The 25,101-nt window shown below is 34.7% G+C and overlaps 1 protein-coding gene across 2 annotated transcripts; it reads right to left on the bottom strand.

Annotated features, from left to right (window-relative positions):
- Positions 1–1,422: 1,422 nt before the first annotated feature.
- LOC141400745 (alanine--glyoxylate aminotransferase 2, mitochondrial) lies at positions 1,423–23,763 on the bottom strand. 2 transcript variants are annotated; one of them, XR_012412189.1, is made up of 6 exons: positions 23,387–23,647; positions 12,095–12,422; positions 11,335–12,032; positions 10,888–11,270; positions 2,589–2,796; positions 1,423–1,622 (listed from the first exon to the last, which is right to left on the bottom strand). XR_012412189.1 is itself a non-coding variant. In XM_073980201.1 (5 exons), the coding sequence occupies exons 1-5, from the start codon at positions 23,406–23,408 to the stop codon at positions 10,569–10,571; spliced, it is 1,533 nt and encodes a 510-aa protein (XP_073836302.1). In that variant the 5' UTR covers positions 23,409–23,763; the 3' UTR covers positions 10,414–10,568. The 2 variants fall into 2 exon arrangements, 1 of the variants encoding a protein (XP_073836302.1); XM_073980201.1 differs by lacking the exons at positions 1,423–1,622; positions 2,589–2,796 and adding an exon at positions 10,414–10,670 and having other exon boundaries at positions 23,387–23,763.
- Between the last annotated feature and the right edge of the window lie 1,338 nt (positions 23,764–25,101).

Raw genomic sequence — 25,101 nt, 5'->3', positions numbered from 1 at the left:
TAATTTTTTGCAAATTTCTTCCTTCAACACTATTATGTTGTTTAGAGACACCAAAGATAGTCCTTGTTATACTGATAGTCCTTGTTATACTGATCACAACGATATATAGTTTTTTTTTCTGGAGGAAGTCCATACTTCTCGAGATAATATCCTGACTTATCGAAAATTTCTCCCTTTAACGCAATTATGTTGTTTAGAGGCACCTCTGGGATCGGGTTGAAATTTGTACCACTGGTAGTCCTTGTTACCCTGATTATAATGATATTTAGTTTTCCGGGCGAAAGTCCATACTTCCTGAAATATGTTCCTAATTTTTTTTTTGCAAATTTCTTCCTTCAACACTATTGTGTTGTTTAGAGACACCTCTCGGATCGGGTTGAAATGTCTACCAAATATAGTACTTGTTATACTGTTCACAACAATATATAGTTCTTTGGACGGAAATCTACACTTCCAGAGATGTGGTCTGTTCCAGAACCTGCAAGAAGCTACTATTTTTACTACGATAACATTTTTTCCTTTATGTTATCGAAAGAAATAGTAAAAATTAGTAGATTCTTGCAGTACTGGAAGAGACCACCCCTTGGATCAGATTGACAGTCCTTGTTATTCTGATCACAACGATATATAGTTTTTTTTCGGCCGAAAGTCCATACTTCCCGTGATATGGGTCCGGACTTTTCGTAAATGTCTCCCTTTTACACCATTATGTTGTTTAGAGGCACCCCTTGGATCCTTTCTTCCTTTTACACCATTATGTTGTTTAGAAGCACCCCTCGGATCGGTTTGAAATTGTCGTTATAGTTAGACATTGTTATCTTGATCACAACGATATATATTTTTCCACTGGAAAGTTAACACTTCCTGTATAGGAATTCTGTAACTTTTATCGATTGAAAAGTTGTTAAAATTTCTTTTGTTTTTGTAACAACTACAAAACAAACAAATGAAATTGTTGTAAAATAAACAATGAGTAAAGTTGTTAAAAAGTTACAGAATAGGCACCCTGAGATATGGATCTTAACTTTTTTAAATGTTTTACTTTATCGCCGTTACCTTGCTTAGGGACATCCCTCGGATTTTGCATGAAGTTTCTTTTCTATCATATTTTTATATTTAACTCACTAAATTACTCCTTTAAACTAACCTAAAAAAGTCTTTAACACCTCTTTCTTTAATTTATGACACTGCACACTGTTTTACATAACCTACAAAAAATCCGTTAATACCTATTCTTCTTGTCTAGAAATTCTACACCAAAACTTTAAATGCAAACACCCAACCACTATTTTTTTCACAAAAAAATAAAAACAACCACAAGCTGTGCCTATTCTATTCTAAAAAAATAAATCTTAACTCCAAAACACGAATTCTTACCTTAAAGCCAAAAACTTAACAATAAATTTAACAAAACAAAACATGTTTATATTAAAATGTCATTTATTTATAAATTAAAGAACTAAGCTTATATTTTTAATATACACACACAAAATAAAGAAAATACATAAAAATAATCAAATACATAAAATAAAAAAATTAAAACAAATTGTCAAAATCATGGTATGTCAAGTGTCAAAAAGAAAATGTGTCATAAAACAACAAAGGAGCAGAGCTCCGATTTGCTCGTTTTTACTCGCGAGCGAAAAGTACTCGCGAGTGGGAGTACTCGAAGAGTGCGAGCAAAAAGTACGATTTGCTCGTTTTTACTCGCGAGTGAAAAGTATCTGGGAGTGGGAGTACTCGAAGAGTACGAGTTTTAAAAGAAGTTTACTCTCCACTCTTTTGTTTTATTTGGGAGTACTCGCGAGTACTCCCGGATTAAAAATACGAGTGGGAGTTAAAATGCTCGAAATTGAGTACGAGTTTACTCGAGGAGTAAAATCGAGTAAAAAAATTGATATATTTTTTAAAACAAAAATTGTGTAGTATTGGGGGACAAGTTGTGGGGGGTTCAATTGAGGGCTAGGAAGTTGAGGGGGGGACAAGTTGTGGGCGTGGAAGTTGAGGGGAACAAGTTGTGGGCGTGGAAGTTGAGGGGGGGGGGGTAAGTTCAGGGCGGTTTCCTTTTTTTTGAGGGGGGGGGGTAATTTTTTTTTTTGAGGGGGGAAATTTTTTTTTTGGGGGGGCAATTTTTTTTTTTGGGGGGGGGGCAATTTTTTTTTTGGGGGGTGGCAATTTTTTTGGCGGGCCATTTTTTTTTTTGGGGGGGGGGGGCAATTTTTTTTTTGGGGGGGGGCAATTTTTTTCAACTCTTCAACTTGTCCCCCCTCAACTTGTCCCCCCAATACTACACACTTTTTGTTTTCAAAAATATATCAACTCGTTTTTACTCGATTTTACTCCTCGAGTAAATTCGTACTCAATTTCGAGCACTTTCACTCCTACTCGTTTTTTCTTGCAAAACTCGTACTCTTCAAGTACTCGTACTCGCAAACACTTTTCACTCGCGAGTAAAAACGAGCAAGTCTGAAATATGCTCCGCGAGTGACGAGTAAAAAAAGAGTATACTCGATTTATTTTTTCAACTCGCGCGAGTACTCCCGCTCGAACTCGCGAGTAGAATTCGAGCGAGTATTTCGGAGCTCTGCAAAGGAGTGACAAATAAACTAAGCAAAGCAAGCTAAATTAAAAAATAAATAAATTTAATAGTTTTTCTTATTTCCTCTCATATTGTCTCCAATTTCGTGGCTCTTTCAAGTAGTGATTTGATAAAATCGTATCCAAAACACCAATGGCAAAGTCCACATCATTTTTGCCGTTTTTGCCGATGCACATGGGCGGTTTTAGGCAGATTATCTGTTGGTAGAAAATAAAAAGGAAATAAAGACAAGGTAAGTAGCATGATAATTGTTAAAACCGGGAGGGAAGATATATGGTCTGTTCCAGAACTGCAAGAATCTACTAATTGTTACTATTTGTTCCGATAACATAAAGGAAAAACGGTTATCGCAGACATTCATCGAGCGTGTTGGATGTACGATCGTTCCGAGGCGCAAACATTGATTCGGACCACTACCTTGTTGCAGCAAAGGAACGCACCCGCTTAAACGCAGCAAACAAAGTACGAACAGACACAACACGAAAGTTAGACATCGGTAAGCTGCAATCACAACAGATAGCCACAGCATATTCCACTCAACTAGCCCAATTGCTTAATCAAAGCACTTCTCATCCCGATAACATATCAGCGCAATGGCAAAGTATGATGAGGAGTGTCGGGCTGCCACCGAAGAGAAAAATGCGGCATATAAGGCTACTTCACAATCCGTAGCAACGCGTAGCGCACGAGAGAGATACAGGGAGGAAAGGAGAGAGGAGAAGAGAGAGATGGAAAAGCCCACAAGATCGTGTCAGGGATATTGTGCGAACGACTAAAGCCTATGGTCAACGAGATAACTGGACCATACCAATGCGGCTTTAGACCTGGCAAGTCCACCATTGACCAGATATTTACCCTGCGGCAAATCCTGGAGAAGGCCCAAGAGATGCAGATCGACACCTACCACCTTTTTGTCGATTATAAAGCAGCCTTCGACAGCCCGCTGCGTTCAAAGGTATTCCAAGCCATGTCTGAATTTAGTATTCCCGCAAAGCTCATCCGGCTTTGTAAAATGACTTTAACTGACACGAGGTCCTCAGTTAAAATAGGAAAGAACCTCTCCGAAGAGTTTGGTACCAAAAGAGGTTTCAGACAAGGAGACAGCCTTTCGTGTGACCTCTTCAACATCCTGCTAGAAAAGGTTATACGAGCGGCAAACGTCAAAAGAAGTGGCACAATCTACACCAATAGTCACATGTTGATGGTGTCGACGCGCAATGCGTCCATTGAGCTCGGACCGACTGTGGAAGTTGGTTCCTATAATATTGAGGTAGTAAAAGACTTCGTCTACCTCGGCACCTCCGTAAACACAACAAACGACATCAGTTGTGAAATAAAAAGAAGAATTATATTGGCCAACAGATGCAACTTTGGTTTAAGTAAGCAGTTCAAAAACAAAGCCACATCTCGTCAAACAAAAATAACGCTCTACAAAACACTGATACTACCCGTGCTGATGTATGGCTCCGAAGCCTGGGTACTTGCGCAAGCAGACATGGCAGTGCTTGGTGTGTTTGAGAGAAAAATTCTTCGAAAGATCTACGGACCAATCTGCGTTGACGGTGAATATCGACGTCGCATGAACCACGAGCTGTATCTGCTGTACAACGACATCAATATTGTTAAACGTATTGAGATGCAGCGATTGCGTTGGCTAGGCCATATCATAAGAATGAGCGATGATGACCCCGCTAAAAAGGTGTATAAACACGGACCGCTTGGCGGTGCACGCAGAATTGGCAGGCCAAGGAATAGATGGCGCAAACAAGTGGAGATGAGATGAAAAGGCGAGGTATTCCAGAAAGCGAAGCAACAAGTAGAGAGAATTGGAGATCTTTTCTTAGTTCGGCCTATAGAACAAATGTTCTGTAATGGGCCAGCTAAGTAAGTAAGTAAATAAATAAGTAAATAAATAGATGCAAAATCTTACAATATGACCGAGGCAAAATACATTGTACAAAAACAAATAACATACATACATACATATTGTAAGATTTTGCATCTATTTATTTATTGTAGACAATCCTGATGATGCAATACAATGTAATTGCGAAATATCGATAAATAAATAAAGATTTACAACAACATTGACCTCGAGCTTGACTAAATTATTAATTTTGAATAAGGAAAAAGGTGGAACAACTACCAACTAATTAAGTAGTAAAAAATAGTAGATTCTTGCAGGTTCTGGAACAGAGCAATTCATTCTCTACCGGTCATTATTTTATTACATATAAGTTTATTTTTATTATTAGGTCTGTTCGATAACCCAAAAACTTTTGCAACTTTTACAAAATGCTGTTCGATAACAAACTTGTTCAATAAAAGAGAACTGAGAAGAACTTGCAAGTACATTTTACTTGCGAATTTATCGAACAGACCTATTGTTGAGTTATTTCGAAAGGTTTTATAGATATTTGGTAATCTTAAAATAAAAGGTGGTCATTAAAAATTGTTGAGGAACTTTTGCCTTTACCTCTTAGTGTGAAATTATTCAAAGGCTTTGCTTCTCAGGCAAAAAAGACTGGAGGAGGAGAGCGGCAGCGATAACTGATTAAACAAACCTCCAAAAATGCCAAAGCCAAAGAAGCAAAGGATGTAAAGGCGTACCAAAGGACTGCTTCAAAGAAAGCCGATCCTCGGTTGACTGATCCAAAATCACAAACAGTGGTTGTGTAGAGTATGAGGTCGTGCGAAGAACATCCTCCTGCAGCATACGGGCCATTCCTCTGCATCGTTTGCTTCGTTGATAAGGAAGGCTAGTGAGAAGATCGTTGCTAAAGAGACCAAAATCCCTTCAACAAGGGCAACTTTTTCAACGCTTTTTGCATCCGCGAATGCGAATGCGAGCAAGAATAACGCGAAGCTAAGTGCTTTGAAGACTCCCTGCTCACCTAACCCGAAGCAAGATAACAATTCTTCTCGACGGATATTCCCAGATGAAATTAGACTAGCAATCATCGACAGGGCCGACCCAATGGACACATCAGCAACTGTCATTGGTTGCTAGTGGAAGGTGGTCTTACGGATATCCTCATCTCGGACGTGGTTGCCAAGTGCGGGAGTCAAGGTGATTAGCTGTGAGAACAAGGAATCGGCAGATTTTCTTGTTCAGACAGTAAGACATTGGATCGCTTTGGGAAGGCAGCAATGTGACAGTTGTTCCTCTGGATGATGGTCACCTCAGTATGGATAGATTCAGTGGCAGATATTTTCATATTTCTCAGATGGAAGCGCAGCATTAAGTGGGTTATCTAGGTATTTAACTCATCACATATGTCATCGACGATTGAACCCGACGTTAAGATAGTACAATCATCCGCATACATTACAATCTCTATGCCGCCGTCTGGGGCTTGTGCAGACTCAATTTCCCTGTTTCACTCAACGGGTCTTAAACTTACTAACGTTCCAAACACGGCTGGATGGAAGTTTTGTCTACGTCCACAAAGCCAGCTTGACATGGTTGAGGGTATCGTAGGCCTCCGTCCGATAGCTCAAGAGCCACAATGACTTCAGTCTGCATCAGATATGTGCGTTTTTCGGAATCCATTCTGATATTGAGCAAGTGGGAAATGGCTTCTAATCATAGCTAAAGAGTAGTACCTCTAGAATCTTTGCTAATGGCGACAGGAGGTGTCGGCTGGCAGCCTGTTAAGGCTCACCAACTGGCCTGTTGACTTCAAGAATAAGTCCCTTTCTTTGGGCCTATGCGGTTCGTATGACGAAACACATCAGGCTCACTTCCACGACAGCAGGATCTTTCGCACCGGATTGACCCGAAACCATAGTTTTTCGGCCAGTGGCTGCCAAGCCAACACCAAACCTATACTTCTACGCAGCTTCTATGCTGCTACCACAACAATAACGCCATTTGCTAGTCTCGTCGCCTCCGCTCGGAAATTTTGGTCTAATTTCGATATTCGATGCCCAGGTTTGTAACGAGGGGAAGTTCCTTGAAGCGGTGATTGGTAATTTCTCTCAACTCTTGGCAATGAGCTTTTCCCATGGTTCAGAAAATACGGAGGTCACAGGATATGAAGTTATGATATGGAGATGATTTTAGCCAAGAGAAATAATGGCCACGATACGTCACTTATCAGACCGGGTGCCAGACACAATGGTGGTATCTCTTATCCTCGTGGGAGTATCTTCATTCATCGTGCAAAACGTGGAGATATCTATTTGCTTAGTCAGCGCTGTACCCCTTTGATTATTGCCAGGTTCTTAAGAACCACCTTTACCTTTGGAAAGGGTCTTTAGAAACACCCTTAGCATTGGAAAGGGTCTTAAGAAGCACCCTTAGCATTGGAAATGATCTTAAGAAGCAACCTTAACTTTAGAAAGGGCGTCTAGAAGCACCGTTTCCTTTGGAAAGGGTCTTAAGAAGCAGTCTTACCTTTGGAAAGGGTCTTAAGAAGCAGCCTAACCTTTGGAAAGGGCCTTAAAAAATACCCTTACCTTTGGAAAGGGTCTTAAGAAGCACCCTTACCTTTGTAAATTGTCTTAAAAAGCAGCCTTACCTTTGGAAAGGGTAATAAGAAGCACCCCTACCTTTGGAATGGGTCTTAAGAATCACTCTTACCTTTGGGAAAGGTTTTAAGAAGCACCCTTACCTTTGGAAAGGGCCTTAGGAAGCAGTCTTACCTTTGGAAAGGATCTTAAAAAGCACCCTTAGCATTGGAAAGGGTCATAAGTAGCACCCATACCTTTATATAGGGTCATAAGAAGCACCCTTACTTTTGGAAAGGGTCTTAAGAAGCACCGTTACCTTTGGAAAGGGTCATAAGAAAGTACCCATACCTTTAGAAATGGTCTTAAGAAGTACGCTTACCTTTGGAAAGGGTCTTAAGAAGCACCCCTACCTTTTCAATGGGTCTTAAGAAGCACCCTTACCTTTGGAAAATGTCTCAAGAAACATCCCTATCTTTCGAAAGGGTCTTAAAAAGCAGCCTTACCTCTGGAAAGGGTCTTAAGAAGCACCCTTGCCTTTGGAAAGGGTCTTAAGAAGCCCCGTTGCCTTTGGTAAGGGTCATAAGTAGCACCCTTACCTTTAGAAAAGGTCTTAAGAAGCAGCCTTACCTTTGGAAAGGGTAATAAGAAGCACCCATACCTTTGGAAAGGGGTTTAAGGAGCACCTTTATCTTTGGAAAGGGTCTTAAGAAGCACCCTTCCATTTGAAAAGGGTCTTAAAAAGCACCCTTACCTTTGAATATGGTCATAAGAAGCACCCATACTAGAGTTGTGCCAATGGAACTATATGGAACTATCTAGTTCACTTCGCAGTTCCAATGGCCCACATTTTTTCTTTGTACAAACTGCGTATACTTAAAATCACACGTTATATTTCATGATGTAACTCATACGTTTTGGAACTAGTACAAGGAACTAGGAACTAGATTACCCAACTCTAACCCATACCTTTAGAAATGATCTTAAGAAGCACTCTTACCTATGGAAATGGACTTAAGAAGCACCCTTACCTTTGTAAATTATCTTAAAAAGCAGCCTTACCTTTGGAAAGGGTAATAAGAAGCACACTTACATTTTGAAAGGGTCTTAAGAAGCATCCCAATCTTTGGAAAGAGTCTTAACAAGCATCCTTACCTTTGGAAAGGGTCTTAAGAAGCACCCTTACCTTTGGAAATGGTCTTAAGAAGCACCGTTACCTTTGGAAAGGGTCTTAAGAAGCAGCCTTACCTTTGGAAAGGGCCTTAAGAAATACCTTTGTAAATTGTCTTATAAAGCAGCCTTACCTTTGAATATGGTCATAAGAAGCACCCATACCTTTAGAAATGATCTTAAGAAGCACTCTTACCTATGGAAATGGACTTAAGAAGCACCCTTACCTTTGTAAATTGTCTTAAAAAGCAGCCTTACCTTTGGAAAGGGTAATAAGAAGCACGCTTACATTTTGAAAGGGTCTTAAGAAGCATCCCAATCTTTGGAAAGAGTCTTAAGAAGCATCCTTACCTTTGGAAAGGGTCTTAAGAAGCACCCTTACCTTTGGAAATTGTCGTAAGAAGCAGCTTTACCTTTGGAAAGGGTCTTAAGTAGCACCGTTACCTTTGGAAAGGGTCTTAAGTAGCACCGTTACCTTTGGAAAGGGTCTTAAGAAGCACCGTTACCTTTGGAAAGGGTCTTAAGAAGCAGCCTTACCTTTGGAAAGGGCCTTAAGAAATACCTTTGTAAATTGTCTTATAAAGCAGCCTTACCTTTGAATATGGTCATAAGAAGCACCCATACCTTTAGAAATGATCTTAAGAAGCACTCTTACCTATGGAAATGGACTTAAGAAGCACCCTTACCTTTGGAAAGGGTAATAAGAAGCACCCTTACCTTTGGAAAGGGTAATAAGAAGCACCCTTACATTTTGAAAGGGTCTTAAGAAGCATCCCAATCTTTGGAAAGAGTCCTAAGAAGCATCCTTACCTTTGGAAAGGGTCTTAAGAAGCACCCTTACCTTTGGAAAGGGTCTTAAAAAGCGCCCTTACCTTTGGAAAGTGTCTTAAGAAGCACCCTTACCTTTGGAAATTGTCTCAAGAAACACCCTTACATTTTGGAAGTGACTTAAGAAGCAAATCTATCTTTGAAAAGGGCCTTAAGAAGCTCCCTTACCTTTGGAAAGGGTCTTAAGAAGCACCCTTACCTTTGGAAATGGTCATAAGAAGTACTCTTACCTTTGGAAAGGGTCGTAAGAAGAACCCTGACCTTTGTGAAAGGGTCTTAAAAAGAACCCTCATCTTTGGAAAGGGTCTTAATTAGCACCCTCACTTTTGGAAAGTGTCTTATAAAGCACCCTTACCTTTGGAAAGGGCCTTAAGAAGAACCCGACCTTTGGAAAATGTCTTAAGAAGAACCCTGACCTTGGAAAGGATCTTAAGAAAAACCCTGACCTCTGGAAAGGGTCTTAAGAGGCACCCTTATCTTTGTAAAATGTCGTAAGAAGCACCCTTTGGAAAGGTCTTAATAAGAAGCCTTAATAAGCACCCTTACCTTTGGAAAGAATTTTAAGAAGCACCCTTATCTTTATAAATTGTCTTAAGAAGCACCCTTACCTTTGGAAATGGTCTTAAGAAGCACCCTTGCGATTTTGTTGTTGTTGTTGGGTAGACTGCATGGGTGTCTCGTATTCCGACGAGGAACTTGGAGATATTCTGGCACATCCGGTAGAAGCATAACTCCTATCACATTAGTACTGGCTAAGACCAAAGCAGTCTCGAAGGTGCATCCATTCCCTACATCTGTTACATATCACCGATGTACTTATGTTCTAGATTCGGATCAGCAAATCCGGGGTTTTTCTCTATCAGAGATGACATTCTTGGAGATATTGCCACTCCAATGGTTAAAAAAGGAAATGCCTTTTCAGGCATGGAAGAAAATTTGCTACAGGTGAATGAATGAATATGGGGAGTTACGAATCTCCATTGGTAGCGGATTTGCCTAGCTTTAGAATGGCAAATTATGGGAAATGAATATTTCGAAGACCTTTGTCAAGTAGCTCAAACCTACTGTTCGCAACTTCTTTAACGTTAGGGATTTTGGATGGTTTGGACTTGGAGACAATTATCGCAACTTCACTGGATGTGAAATAGATGTGCTGCAAACCATGCCTACGTGAGCGAGCAAAGCAATATCTGGCCTCAAGGAAGATGGCGGCGGCGCTTGTGTTGGAATTCTGTTCTTAGATAAACATGTGGGACAAGTGTTCTGTGCCGAGCAACCGAAATAAGTGTGGAGAGCAGAAGCAATCTTATGTCGAAACCTTTTCATCAAGAAAATGGTTTCAACGAAGAAGAGAGAGTTGATTATAAAGTAAAGGCAGGTATATTTATTTCATTATCTAATGACCTTAAATATATAAAAGAAGAAAAAAGATTCTAAGACAAACATAAGATAAGGCTAAGTAAAAAAGTCTTTCAAACTTCTACATTTCTAAAGGGAGGCAAAATTTCAATTCATGGAATTAATTTTTTGCCAAGAAATCTGAAATGGCACGATTAAGGACATCTACGGCGAAATTAACATCCGATTTTGTGATACACATGGGAGGTTTTATGCGTAAAATCTGCAAAGATATTGAGAAAGAGAGAGGGAAAAATAGATTGGAGAACAAAAACAAAAAACAGAACAGTTAGGATAAGATCCAACAAAAAGTCTTGGAAGCAAAGCCACAGACAGAAGAAACACATAAAAGCCAAAACCGAAAACACACAAAAGCAGACTATAGACACCAAGCAAAGCTTTTAAAATATTCCCTTAGCGGTAGTAGTAGTAGTACTTACATTTCCATTAAGTCCACCGCGGCCAAATAGAACACCCATGTCTTTACATTGTTCCCAAATCTCCAAGACGTGGGGCACACCCAAGGGTGCTTTGGTCTTACGGTCACTGACCAATTCCACACCAATCATGAGGCCTTTGCCGCGTACATCGCCAACAATTTCATAGCTATCCCTGAGTTCGGCCAACTTTTTGAGGAAATAGGTGCCCACATCGAGAGAGTTCTTTTGCAGTTGTTCCTCCTCAATGACATCCATGACTGCAATTCCCACAGCACTGGCCATAGGGTTACCACCATATGTGTTAAAATGCAAAGCCATGCCCAGAGACTTTGCTATTTCCGGCGTGGTAACCACAGCTGCCATGGGGAAGCCATTACCAATACCTAGAGATTCAAAAAGTAAACATTACTTCCTCAATTTCTTTTAGGAAATCACATTTCAACTCACCCTTAGCCATGGTAACAATATCCGGTACAATACCATGACCCTCAAAGCCCCAATAATGTTCCCCAGTACGACCAAAACCGGTTTGGACTTCATCCGCAACAAACAAACCACCATTGGCCCGCACCAATTCCGCCGCCTTCTTAATATAACCCTTGGGGAATTGCACTGTACCACCCACACCTTGAATGGATTCGGCAAACATGGCAGCCACCTTGCCGCGTGGCAGGGAATATTTAAATGTCTGTTCCAACTCATTGTAATACAAATCCGAGGCCTTGCACCCTGTCTCCGTGGAGCAATCACATTTACGATCTGTTTGTATGGGAGAATCACGACACTGGGCTCCACCCCATATTCCAGTATAGGGATCTGGATTCATAACATGATGAATGCCATTCGATACCCCAGGCAGGGGGAAACGCCAGGTGGAATGGGCTGTTAGACCCATGGTATAGGGTGACATGCCATGATAGCAATTACGCAAGGTCAATATATCCTGATTACCAGTATGCAGACGGGCCATGAGCATGGCCAAATCATTGGCTTCCGAACCCGAGTTGACAAAACACACTGCCTTCAAATCGCCAGGGAATTTGGCAGCCAACTTTTCAGCATATTCATGGATTTTGGGATGCATATAAATGTTTGTGGTGTGCCAAAGGGTTTTGACTTGATCCTCCAGGGCTTTATTGACTTTTCTGTAAAACAACAACACATTTCAAAGAACTTTTCAATTTCCTTTTCCCCTTTCAATACTTACGGATGACAATGACCCACAGAAACCGTTACAATACCACCAAACATATCCAAATAGCGATTACCATCATGATCGAACAACCATTGCATGTGACCACTGTGTATCAGCAGAGGCTTCTTGTAATAGGATTGGATGTTGGGTGTCAGATGATTCTTTCTCAGCTCCTTGATATTTTCATAACTGGGTCCCTTATATTCTGGTGGCTTATAATCACAATCTGGCATTTCATTTTGAACCACTGTCGCCGTGGCAGGTGCAGCTTTCGAGTTTAATGTGGAAGTGTGACGATATTGCTGGTTACCCCGCGAACATACCAGGCGGGATGATTTTGCTGTAAAGAAAGAAAAAATAAATAAATAAAAACAGATAAAAAAATTACAACTAAAAAATAAAATTAAATTAAAAATTAAGATCTGGTGGTAACATGGTGTCTCAAAAAATGCTCTAAGAAATCCACGTTTATTGGTCGGATGATGACCAGAAATATTATCAAAAATATTCTGTAAAAATCTACGTGCCTCAAAAATATTTTTTTAAAATACCCAGCAAACCAAATGTCTGATGTCCGACACGTCTGAACAATTTCGGAAGCAAAGTCGTTCAGATTTCGTTCCGATTTCTAAACGATTTTTCGAAGAGGAAATAGTTCAGATTTTGTACCGATTTCGTTCAGATTTCGGAACGAATGTCGGATAGAAATTTCCTTTCCGAATTTCTTAAGGATTTTCTTCAGATTTCGTTACGAAATCGGACCGAAATCGATCCGATGTCGCTGCGACATTTTGTTCCGAAATTATGTCAACCACTTCATACAACTTTCGTTAAGATATCGTTACGATTTCGGACGATACGTCCGACATTTTGTTCCGATTTCGTTACGAAGTCGGTACGATTGGTTTGCTGGGTATCCACGTTCCTCAACAATATTCTGTAAATATCTACGTGCCTCAAAAATATTTTTTAAAAAATCCGCGTGTCTCTATTTTTTTTTTTTTAATTCAACTGCTTCAAAAATATTTTTAAAAAAATCCACGTGTCTCTAATTTTTTTTTTAAAAAAATTCAACTGCTTCGATAATATTTTTTAAAAAATCCACGTGTCTCTAACTTTTTTTTAAATCAAAAATTCTCGTTTCCTTAAGAAATATTTTTTTAAAAAATCCAAGTGTCTCAAAAATATTTCTTTAAAAAATTCACGTACCTCAAAAATATATTTTTTTAAATCCACGTGTCTTAAAAACATTTTTTTTAAGATATAGAAGCCTTAAAAATATTTTTTTTTTAAATACGCTGCCCTTAAATAAAAAAAAAAATAAAAAATATTTTTTTAAAAAAATCCAAGTGTCTCTAAAATAATTCTTAAAAAAATTCATGTACCTCGAAAAATATTTTTAAAAAATCCACGGGTCTTCACTTGCCTCAAAAATATTTTTTAAAAATCCACGGGTCTTCACTTGCCTCAAAAATATTTTTTAAAAAATCCACGTGCCTCAAACATATTTGTTCAAAAATCCAGGTGTGTTAATAAAAATTTGAAAACATCCACGTACCTCAAAAATATTTTTTTAACAAATCCTCGTGACTCAAAAATATTTTTTAAAAAATTCACGTTCCTTAAAAATGTTTTTTTTAAAAAACCCAGGTGTGTCAAAAATATATTTGAAAAAATCCACATGCCTCGAAAATATTTTTTAAAAAATCCACGTGACCCAAAAATAGTTTTTTAAAAAATTCATCTGCCTAAAAAATATTTGAAAAAATCCACATGCCTCGAAAATATTCTTAGAAAAACCACGTGGCTTAAAAATATTCTATAAAAAACCACGAGCCACGAAATTATCAAAAATAGTTTTTTTTTAAATCCATCTGGCTAAAAAATATTCTTTAAACAATCCACGTGCCTCACAAAATTTTTTTAAAAAATCTACGTGCCTCAAAAATATTCCTTAAAAAATACACGTACTTCATAAATATGTTTTACAAAATTCCCGAGTCTCTAAAATATTTTTTTTTTAAATCCAAGTTCCTCAAAAATATATTTCAAATATTTCTTTTAAAAAAATATCAAAAATATGTTTTTTTTTTTAAATCCACGTGCATTAAAAATATTTTTTTAAAAAAGCTCTCTCAAATATTTCTTTAAAAAAATATCAAAAATATGTTTTTTTAAAAAATCCACGTGCCCCTAAGTATATTTTTTAAAAAATCCACCTATCTTAAAAATATTTTTTTTTAAATCCACGTGCCTTAAAAATATTTTTTTTTTTAAATCCACGTGCCTTAAAAATATTTTTTTTATAAAAAACCACGTGCCTTAAAAATATTTTAAAAAAATCCACGTGCCTTGAAAATATTTTTTTTTAAATCCACGTGCCTTAAAAATATTTTTTTAAAAAATCCACGTGCCTTAAAAATATTTTTTTAAAAAATCCACGTGCCTTAAAAATATTTTTTTAAAAAATCCACGTGCCCCTAAGTATATTTTTTAAAAAATCCACCTACCTTAAAAATATTTCTTTTTTTAATCCACATACCTTAAAAATATTTTTTTTAAATCCACGTGCCTTAAAAATATTTTTTTTTAAAATCCACGTGCATTAAAAATATTTTTTTTAAAAATCAACGTGCCCCTAAGTATATTTCTTAAAAAATCCACCTACCTTAAAAATACTTTTTTTAAATCCACGTGCCTTAAAAATATTTTTTTAAAAAATCCACGTGCCTTAAAAATATTTTTTTAAAAAATCCACGTGCCCCTAAGTATATCCACCTACCTTAAAAATATTTTTTTTAAATCCACGTGCCTTAAAAACATTTTTTTTTTTTAAATCCACGTGCCTTAAAAATATTTTTTTTAAATCCACGTGCCTTAAAAATATTTTTTTTTAAATCCACGTGCCTTAAAAATATTTTTTTAAAAAATCCACGTGCCTTAAAAATATTTTTTTTAAAAAATCCACGTGCCTTAAAAATATTTTTTTTAAAAAATCCACGTGCCCCTAAGTATATTTTTTAAAAAATCCAACTACCTTAAAAATATTTTTTTTAAATCCACGTGCCTTAAAAATATTTTTTTAAAAATCCACGTGCCTTAAAAATATTTTTTAAAAAATCCACGTGCCCCTAAATATATTTTTTAAAAAACCCACGTACCTCAAAAATATTTTTTAAAAAAATGCACGGGCCCTTTAAAAATATTTTTTAAAAAAATTCACGTGCCATAAAAATATTTTTTTAAAAAATACACGTGCCATAAAAATATTTTTTAAAAAATCCACGTGCCTCAATAATATTTGTTGAACAATTCAGGTGTGTTAAAAAATTTTTGAAAACATCTACGTACCTCAAAAATATTTTTTAAAAACTCTACGTTCCTCAAAAATTTTTTTTTGAAAAATTCAGGTGTGTCAAAAATATATTTTAAAAAATCCACGTGCCTCAAAAATATTTTTTAAAAAAATTCACGCGCCCTTTAAAAATATTTTTTTAAAAAAATTCACGTGTCATAAAAATATTTTTTTAAAAAATCCACGTGCCTCAATAATATTTGCTGAACCATTCAGGTGTGTTAAAAATTTTTTGAAAACATCTACGTACCTCAAAAATATTTTTTAAAAAAATCCATGTGCCCTTAATAAATACATTTAAAAAAACCACGGACCTCAAAAATATTTTATTTTAAAAAATTCAAGTATTTTCTTAAAAACACACGTGCCGTAAAAATATTTGTTAAAAAATCCAAATATTCTTTAAATAAAAAATCCACGTGCCTCAAAAACATTCCTTAAACAAATCCAAGTTCCTCAAAATTATGCCTTAAAAACTCCTCTTGCCTCAAAAATATTGTTTAAAAAATCCACATGACTCAAAAATATTTAAAAAAAGTGAATTTTTAATGGATATCTTTTTAAAAAATTCTCGACCCTAAAATATATTTTTTAAAAAATTCTCGGCCCTAAAATATATTTTTTAAAATATCCACGTAACTAAAAATAAAAATCCACGTTTATTGTTGTGAGTATACCTTAAAAATATTCTCTAAAAATCCACGTTTATTGTTGTGAATATACTTCAAAAATATTCTTTGAAACATCCACGTTTATTGTTGTAAATACACCTCAAAAATATTCTTTAAAAAATCCACGTTTATTGTTGTGAATATACTTCAAAAACATTCTTTAAAAAATCCACGTTTATTGTTGTGAATATATCTCAAAAATATTCTTTAAAAATTCCAACTTCATTGTTGCGTAGAAATCTCAAAAATATTCTTTAAAAAATCCACGTTTATTGTTGTGAATATACTTCAAAAATATTCTTTAAAAAATCCACGTTTATTGTTGTGAATATATCTCAAAAATATTCTTTAAAAATTCCAACTTCATTGTTGCGTAGAAATCTCAAAAATATTCTTTAAAAAATCCACGTTTATTGTTGTGAATATACTTCAAAAATATTCTTTAAAAAATCCACGTTTATTGTTGTGAATATATCTCAAAAATATTCTTTAAAAATTCCAACTTCATTGTTGCGTAGAAATCTCAAAAATATTCTTTAACAATTCCAACTTCATTGTTGCGTAGAAATCTCAAAAATATTCTTTAAAAAATCCACGTTTATTGTTGTGAATATAGCTCAAAAATATTCTCTAAAAATCCACGTTTATTGTTGTGAATATACTTCAAAAATATTCTTTAAAAAATCCACGTTTATTGTTGTGAATATACTTCAAAAATATTCTTTAAAAAATCCACGTTTATTGTTGTGAATATAACTCAAAAATATTCTCTAAAAATCCACGTTTATTGTTGTGAATATACTTCAAAAATATTCTTTGAAACATCCACGGTTATTGTTGTAAATACACCTCAAAAATATTCTTTAAAAAATCCACGTTTATTGTTGTGAATATAATTCAAAAATATTCTTTAAAAAATCCACGTTTATTGTTGTGAATATAATTCCAAAATATTCTTGAAAAAAATTATCAGTCAGCTGGCCCCAAAAGAATCCATACACTTATTTTTAGTTTTTAACTATGTGCCTCAGATTTGATCTACCAGACACTAACGTCGGCCTGTTAATTTACCTATTCATTGTTTATAAACAACGTTGAAATCGTTCGATTTATCTCACGCCCTAAATGACGCCGTAAACAAATTTAGTTGCATTGCTATTTCTTCAATTATGAATGGACATGGCAAGGAAGGGCAGAAGAAGAACGAATCCACAATTAACTAAATTGTTAAACAATTTAAAGTATTTAATTTAAAATAAAATATCTTCTTAGTGTGGACAATTTATTCTGTCTTATCAAAGTGGAAAGTTCGTCAATTGAATGTGTCAACAAATCACCTCTACATCCGTACAAACAGATACAGAGAATTTGCCCAATTATATGGCTCTTAAATGTATACACTCTCTGGCCTATTTTGTAATTATATGGCAAAAGTATAATAAGTATATTCAAATATTTGCATATAATTTAATAAATATTTAACAAAATGTTATCTATTTCTTTTTTTGGGTAAATATGCACTACATACATATGCTATGCACATCCGTATGTACACATGTATGTATGTTAGTAATCTATTAACAATTTCTTATCATTTTAGCAAACATTTAACTATAAAAAAACTGTCCAATTAATGCCTGAATAAATGATCGAGATTGGGGGCCCCAGTATAAAAATACAACTCACACTCGACATAGCCATCTTTGTTGTCTTTGTTATTTTTGATGGGTCTACACTGGGGGTATTTTGTTGTTATTATTATGATTATTGTTTTTTTATTAATGTTATAAACAAATAAAATGCTATCAACAAGTGTGAGTGCAAAGATAGAGCAAATCGAAATTATGTCTTCTGACCCATTTCCTTAATAATCACAAACATATAATGTAGATTCTAAAATTTAATTTTAGATACAGTATTGAAAATGTCACAAAAATTAGGTCTAGATAAGGGATCATGAAAAAAACGAAAATGTTGATTATTTTAGGGCACCATCCGACCAAAAAACGTAATTTTTTAGGAATATTTTTCAGGTATATTCACAACAATAAACGTGGATTTTTTAAAGAATATTTTTGAGGCATCATCCAACCAATAAACGTGGATTTTTTAAAGAATATTTTTGAGGCACCATCCAACCAATAAACTTGGATTTTTTAAAAAATATTTTTGAAGCACCATCCAATCAGTAAATGTGGATTTTTTAAAAAATATTTTTGAAGCACCATCCAATCAATAAATGTGGATTTTTTAAAAAAAATATTTTTCGAGGTATATTCCGACCAATAAACGTGGATTTTTTAAAAAATATTTTTCGAGGTATATTCCGACCAATAAACGTGGATTTTTAAAGAATATTTTTGAGGCACCATCCAACCAATAAACGTGGATTTTTTAAAAAATATTTTTCGAGGTATAAACGTGGATTTTTTAAAAAATATTTTTCGAGGTATAAACGTGGATTTTTTAAAAAATATTTTTCGAGGTATAAACGTGGATTTTTTAAAAAATAGTTTTCGAGGTATATTCCGACCAATAAACGTGGATTTTTTAAAAAAAATATTTTCGAGGTATATTCCGACCAATAAACGTGGATTTTTTGAAAAATATTTTTCGAGGTATATTCCTACCAATAAAAGTGGATTTTTTAAAAAATATTTTTCGAGGCATATTCCGGCCAATAAACGTGGATTTTTTAAAAAATATTTTTCGAGGTATATTCCGACCAATAAACGTGGATTTTTTAAAAAATATTTTTCGAGGTATATTCCGACCACTAAACGTGGATTTTTTAAAAAATATTTTCGAGGTATATTCCGACCAATTAACTTGGATTTTTTAAAAAATATTTTTCGAGGTATATTCCTACCAATAAACGTGGATTTTTAAAAAAATATTTTGCGAGGTATATTCCGACCAATAAACGTGGATTTTTTGAAAAATATTTTTCGAGGTATATTCCTACCAATAAACGTGGATTTTTTAAAAAACATTTTTCGAGGTATATTCCGACCAATAAACGTGGATTTTTTAAAAAATATTTTTCGAGGTATATTCCTACCAATAAACGTGGATTTTTTAAAAAATATTTTTCAAGGTATATTCCGACCAATAAACGTGGATTTTTTGAAAAATATTTTTCGAGGTATATTCCGACCACTAAACGTGGATTTTTTAAAAAATATTTTCGAGGTATATTCCGACCAATAAACGTGGATTTTTTAAAAAATATTTTCGAGGTATATTCCTACCAATAAACGTGGATTTTTTGAAAAATATTTTTCGAGGTATATTCCGACCACTAAACGTGGATTTTTTGAAAAATATTTTTCGAGGTATATTCCGACCACTAAACGTGGATTTTTTGAAAAATATTTTTCGAGGTATATTCCGACCACTAAACGTGGATTTTTTGAAAAATATTTTCGAGGTATATTCCGACCAATAAACGTGGATTTTTTAAAAAATATTTTCGAGGTATATTCCGACCAATTAACGTGGGTTTTTTAAAAAATATTTTTCGAGGTATATTCCGACCAATAAACGTGGATTTTTAAAAAAATATTTTTCGAGGTATATTCCGACCAATAAACGTGGATTTTTTGAAAAATATTTTTCGAGGTATATTCCTACCAATAATCGTGGATTTTTTAAAAAATATTTTTCGAGGTATATTCTACCAATAAACGTGGATTAAAAAAAAAAAATATTTTGCGAGGTATATTCCGACCAATAAACGTGGATTTTTTAAAAAATATTTTTCGAGGTATATTCCGACCAATAAACGTGGATTTTTTGAAAAATATTTTTCGAGGTATATTCCTACCAATAATCGTGGATTTTTTAAAAAATATTTTTCGAGGTATATTCTACCAATAAACGTGGATTAAAAAAAAAAAATATTTTGCGAGGTATATTCCGACCAATAAACGTGGATTTTTTAAAAAATATTTTTCGAGGTATATTCCGACCAATAAACGTGGATTTTTTAAAAAATATTTTCGAGGTATATTCCGACCAATAAACGTGGATTTTTTAAAAAATATTTTTCGAGGTATATTCCGACCAATAAACGTGGATTTTTTAAAAAATATTTTTCGAGGTATATTCCGACCAATAAACGTGGATTTTTTAAAAAATATTTTTCGAGGTATATTCCTACCAATAAACGTGGATTTTTTAAAAAATATTTTTCGAGGTATATTCCGACCAATAAACGTGGATTTTTTAAAAAATATTTTTCGAGGTATATTCCTACCAATAAACGTGGATTTTTTAAAAAAAATATTTTTCGAGGTATATTCCGACCAATAAACGTGGATTTTTTGAAAAATATTTTTCGAGGTATATTCCTACCAATAAACGTGGATTTTTTAAAAAACATTTTTCGAGGTATATTCCGACCAATAAACGTGGATTTTTTAAAAAATATTTTTCGAGGTATATTCCTACCAATAAACGTGGATTTTTTAAAAAATATTTTTCGAGGTATATTCCGACCAATACACGTGGATTTTTTGAAAAATATTTTTCGAGGTATATTCTTACCAATAAACGTGGATTTTTTGAAAAATATTTTTCGAGGTATATTCCGACCCATAAACGTGGATTTAAAAAAAAAAAATATTTTTCGAGGTATATTCCGACCAATAAACGTGGATTTTTTAAAAAATATTTTTCGAGGTATATTCCGACCAATAAACGTGGATTTTTTAAAAAATATTTTTCGAGGTATATTCCGACCACTAAACGTGGATTTTTTAAAAAATATTTTTCGAGGTATATTCCGACCACTAAACGTGGATTTTTTAAAAAATATTTTCGAGGTATATTCCGGCCACTAAACGTGGATTTTTTAAAAAATATTTTTCGAGGTATATTCCGACCAATAAACGTGGATTTTTTAAAAAATATTTTTCGTGGTATATTCCGGCCAATGAACGTGGATTTTTTAAAAAAAAAATTCTAGGTATATTCCGACCAATATACGTGGATTTTTTTAAAAATATTTTTCGAGGTATATTCCGACCAATGAACGTGGATTTTTTAAAAAAAATTTCGAGGTATATTCCGACCAATGAACGTGGATTTTTTAAAAAAAATTTCGAGGTATATTCCGTCCAATATACGTAGGGATACGGATTTTTTAAAAAATATTTTTCGAGGGATATTCAGACCAATAAACGTGAATTTTTTTAAAGAATATTTTTCTAGGTATATTCAGACAAATAAACGTGGATTTTTTAAAGAATATTTTTGAGGTATATTTAGACAAATAAACGTGGATTTTTAAAAGAATATTTTCGAGGTATATTCAGAACAATACACGTGGACTTTTTGAAGAATATTTTCGAGGTATATTCAGAACAATACACGTGGACTTTTTGAAGAATATTTTTGAGGTATACTCGGAACAATAAACGTGGATTTTTTAAAGAATATTTTTGAGGTATATTCGGATGGTGCATCAAAATATTCTTTAAAAAATCCACGTTTATTGGTCGGATGGTACCTCAAAAATATTCTTTAAAAAATCCGCGTTTGTTGGTCGGATGGTGCCTCAAAAATGGTCTTTAAAAAATCCACGTTTATTAGTCGGATGGTGCCTCAAAAATATTCTTTAAAAAAAACGCGTTTATTGGTCGAATGGTGCCTCAAAAGTATTCTTTAAAAAATCTACTTTTATTGGTCGGATGGTGCCTCAAAATGGTCTTTAAGAAATCCACGTTTATTAGTCGGATGGTGCCTCAAAAATATTCTTTAAAAAAACCGCGTTTATTGGTCGAATGGTGCCTCAAAAATATTCTTTAAAAATCTACTTTTATTGGTCGGATGGTGCCTCAAAAATATTCTTTAGAAAATCCACGTTTATTGGTCGGGTGGTGCCTCAAAAATATTCTTTAAAAATCCACGTTTATGGTCAGACGGTGCTTCAAAAAAATTCTTTAAAAAATCCACGTTTATTGGTCGGATGGTTCACAAAAATATTCTTTAAAAAATACGAGTTTATTGGTCGGATGGTGCCTCAAAAACATTGTTTAGAAAATCGACGTTTATTGGTCGGATGGTGCCTCAAAAATATTCTTTAAAAAATCTACTTTTATTGGTCGGATGGTGCCTCAAAAATATTCTTTAGAAAATCCACGTTTATGGTCAGACGGTGCTTCAAAAAAATTCTTTAAAAAATCCACGTTTATTGGTCGGATGGTTCACAAAAATATTCTTTAAAAAATACGAGTTTATTGGTCGTTTATTGGTCGGATGGTGCCTCAAAAATGGTCTTTAAAAAATCCACGTTTATTGGTCGGATGGTGCCTCAAAAACATTGTTTAGAAAATCGAGGTTTATTGGTCGGATGGTGCCTCAAAAATATTCTTTAAAAAATCTACTTTTATTGGTCGGATGGTTCACAAAAATATTCTTTAAAAAATACGAGTTTATTGGTCGCACCTCAGAAATATTCTTTAAAAATCCAGGTTTTATGGAAGGTTCACCAACCAACCTGTTGATTTTCGTTATCAATCCTAAATTATTATTACATACATATTTTTGCTTTGTTGTATTCTCACGCTTTGGGTTGTTCTGACTGATACGTCATATCAAAGTTCCTCATTTGTAAACAAATGACAAAAAATGTGCGAAATATTTCGAAATGGGTAACAATGAATAAATAAATCATTCAATTAATGGAGGGGTATCGTCACAGAGCATTTTTCCTATTTGCAAAATGATAATAATGATGTATTAGAATCAGATTACAAAAAATACTACGTATTAACTGTAAAAAGAAAGGGGAAACAATAATTGTTATTGACCATGTCAAAAATCGATCAATTTAACAGAATTTTTCAAAAATAAAAAACAAATATGTCTTCTTGCAGTACGCTTGTTGGTCTGACGGCATCTCAAAAATTATCCTTAAAAAATTCACGTTTCTTAGCCTGCTGAAAAAAATATTCTATAAAAAATCCACATTTCTTAATCTGTTGAAAAAAATATTCCTTAAAAAATCCACGTCTGATGGTCGATGAAAACATCTATAAAAAATTCACTTCTTTTGGTCCATGAAAAATATTTTTTAAAAATATCATGTTTTATTGAATTTCAAAAAATCTCCATTACACCCTAATATTCATGCAAATAGGCACATAAACAACAGCACCAACAACAATGGGCTAAGTAAGAAATGCAAAATTAAATGCACTAATAAAAATTTCATTTCACTACGAGAAGAAGATTGTCAACAACAAGACAGACGGGGACGACAGACAGACATACCTAGAAGATTTCGCGACATCATATTGCTCTGCAATTTTTTTTATTTTCTGGTTTTATGATTATTTAAAATTATTATTTTATATTATTATTTTTTAATATATATTGTTTATTTATTGTTTTTTATTTTTCTCCAACAACACTTAATTTTTATTAAAAACAAACAAAAACTTGTATAAAAAAACTTGTCGTTAGACTCCGATCTGCTCTGCCGTTGATCAACAAGACACACGACCACTACTTTCCACGCCAGCAATTCAACTGAAATATTGAATTGTCCCGGAATAACAAGTCGCCGCCGGTCCCGAAGTACATACGTTTTTTTTTTATTAGACTCCTCTATTGTTAAACGGTTATTGAGAAACTTACTGGCCCCCACTAACAACGACTAATTTTTGCACTCTTTTTCTTGCTCTCTCTTCTCGTTGGGGTAATCTCGCCATAGCATTGACTTTCTGGTCTGCAAAGTGCTGGAAGTGTTAAATAGTTGTAGATAGGCTCCATTAAATTGGTTTCTTTCAATTGAAATACATGGCTACATGGCATAATTTATGAGAACTAGTTTTTGCACAAGGTGGAAAGAAACTGCTGCAGTGGTTAAAGCGTTGAAATTTAATTTTTTTCTAGCCACTCATAACGAAATTTAACCAATGTTGGTTAATTTTGTGCCACCCTGTATTTAATTCTCTCCTCATTACTTTGAAATCTATTTTAAAATTAGATTGTGTACAAAAATGGTGTCAAATTTGCCAAGGAAAGTTGATTTCCAAGGAATGTGGGGGGATTTTTTAAAAGAAGAACCTTTCTATAAGCGACTTGAAAAAGCCTTTATGGGCGACTTGAAGGAGCATTTTATAGGAGACTTGAAAATGACTTTGAAGAAGCTTTTTATAGGCGACTCGCCTAGTCATTATGCGAACTTTAAACAAAGAAATGGATCTTTAGAGGCACCCTTTCCTTTGCAAAGAGTTTTTAGAAGGACCATTTTACTTGGGTATTTAAAATCACACTTCCCGTTGGAAAGGAAGTCTAGAAGCACTCTTCCCTTTGAAAAGGGTATTAAGAAGCACCCATTCCCTTGGAAAGCGCCTTTTGAAGCACCCTTTCCCTTGGAAAGGCTATTTAGAAGCACCCTTCCCTTTGCAAAGGGCCTTTAGAAGCACTCTTCTCTTTGGAAAGGGTCTTTAGAAGCACCCTTCTCTTTGGAAGGGATCTTTAAAAACACCCTTCCCTTTGAATGGGGTCTTTAGAAGCACCCTTCCCTTTGGAAAGGGTCGTTAGAAGCACTCTTCTCTTTGAAAAGGGTATTTAGAAGCACACTTCCCTTTGAAAAGGGTATTTAGAAGCACACTTCCCTTTGGAAAGTGTCTTTAGAAGCACCCTTCCCTTTGGAAAGGGTCTTTAGAAGCACCATCCCTTTGGAAACGGTCTTTAGAAGCACCCTTCCCTTTGGAAAGGGTCTTAAGAAGCACTCTTTCCCTTAGAAAGTGTCTTTAGAAGCACCATCCCTTTGGAAAGGGTCTTTAGAAGCACCCTTTCCCTTGGAAAGGGGTTTTTAGAAGCACCCTTTCCAGGGGAAAGCAGCACACCTCCCTTTGGAAATGGTATTCGCACGCACCCTTTCCCTTAGAAAGGGTATTTAGAAGTAGCATTTCCCTAAATGTCTTAAGAAGCATCCTTTCCCTTGGCAAGGGTCTCTAACAGCACCATGTCCCTTG

This window comes from Musca autumnalis, unplaced genomic scaffold (genome assembly GCF_047663935.1).
Source record: "Musca autumnalis isolate F117 unplaced genomic scaffold, ASM4766393v1 scaffold_4, whole genome shotgun sequence".
In the NCBI taxonomy this organism is placed as follows: Eukaryota; Metazoa; Arthropoda; class Insecta; order Diptera; family Muscidae; genus Musca; species Musca autumnalis.
The sequence above is the reverse complement of the archived record's forward strand: the minus strand, read 5'-3'. Positions and strand labels throughout refer to the sequence as shown.

Excerpts from the sequence above, each read along its gene's own strand:
- LOC141400745 (XM_073980201.1), bottom strand. The coding sequence starts at position 23,408 with ATGATGTCGCGAAATCTTCTAG. Across the intron at positions 12,423-23,386 it reads GATGTCGCGAAATCTTCTAG|CAAAATCATCCCGCCTGGTA; the intron begins GTATGTCTGTCT and ends CTTTCTTTACAG. Across the intron at positions 10,671-10,887 it reads GCGGTGGACTTAATGGAAAT|ATTTTACGCATAAAACCTCC; the intron begins GTAAGTACTACT and ends ATATCTTTGCAG.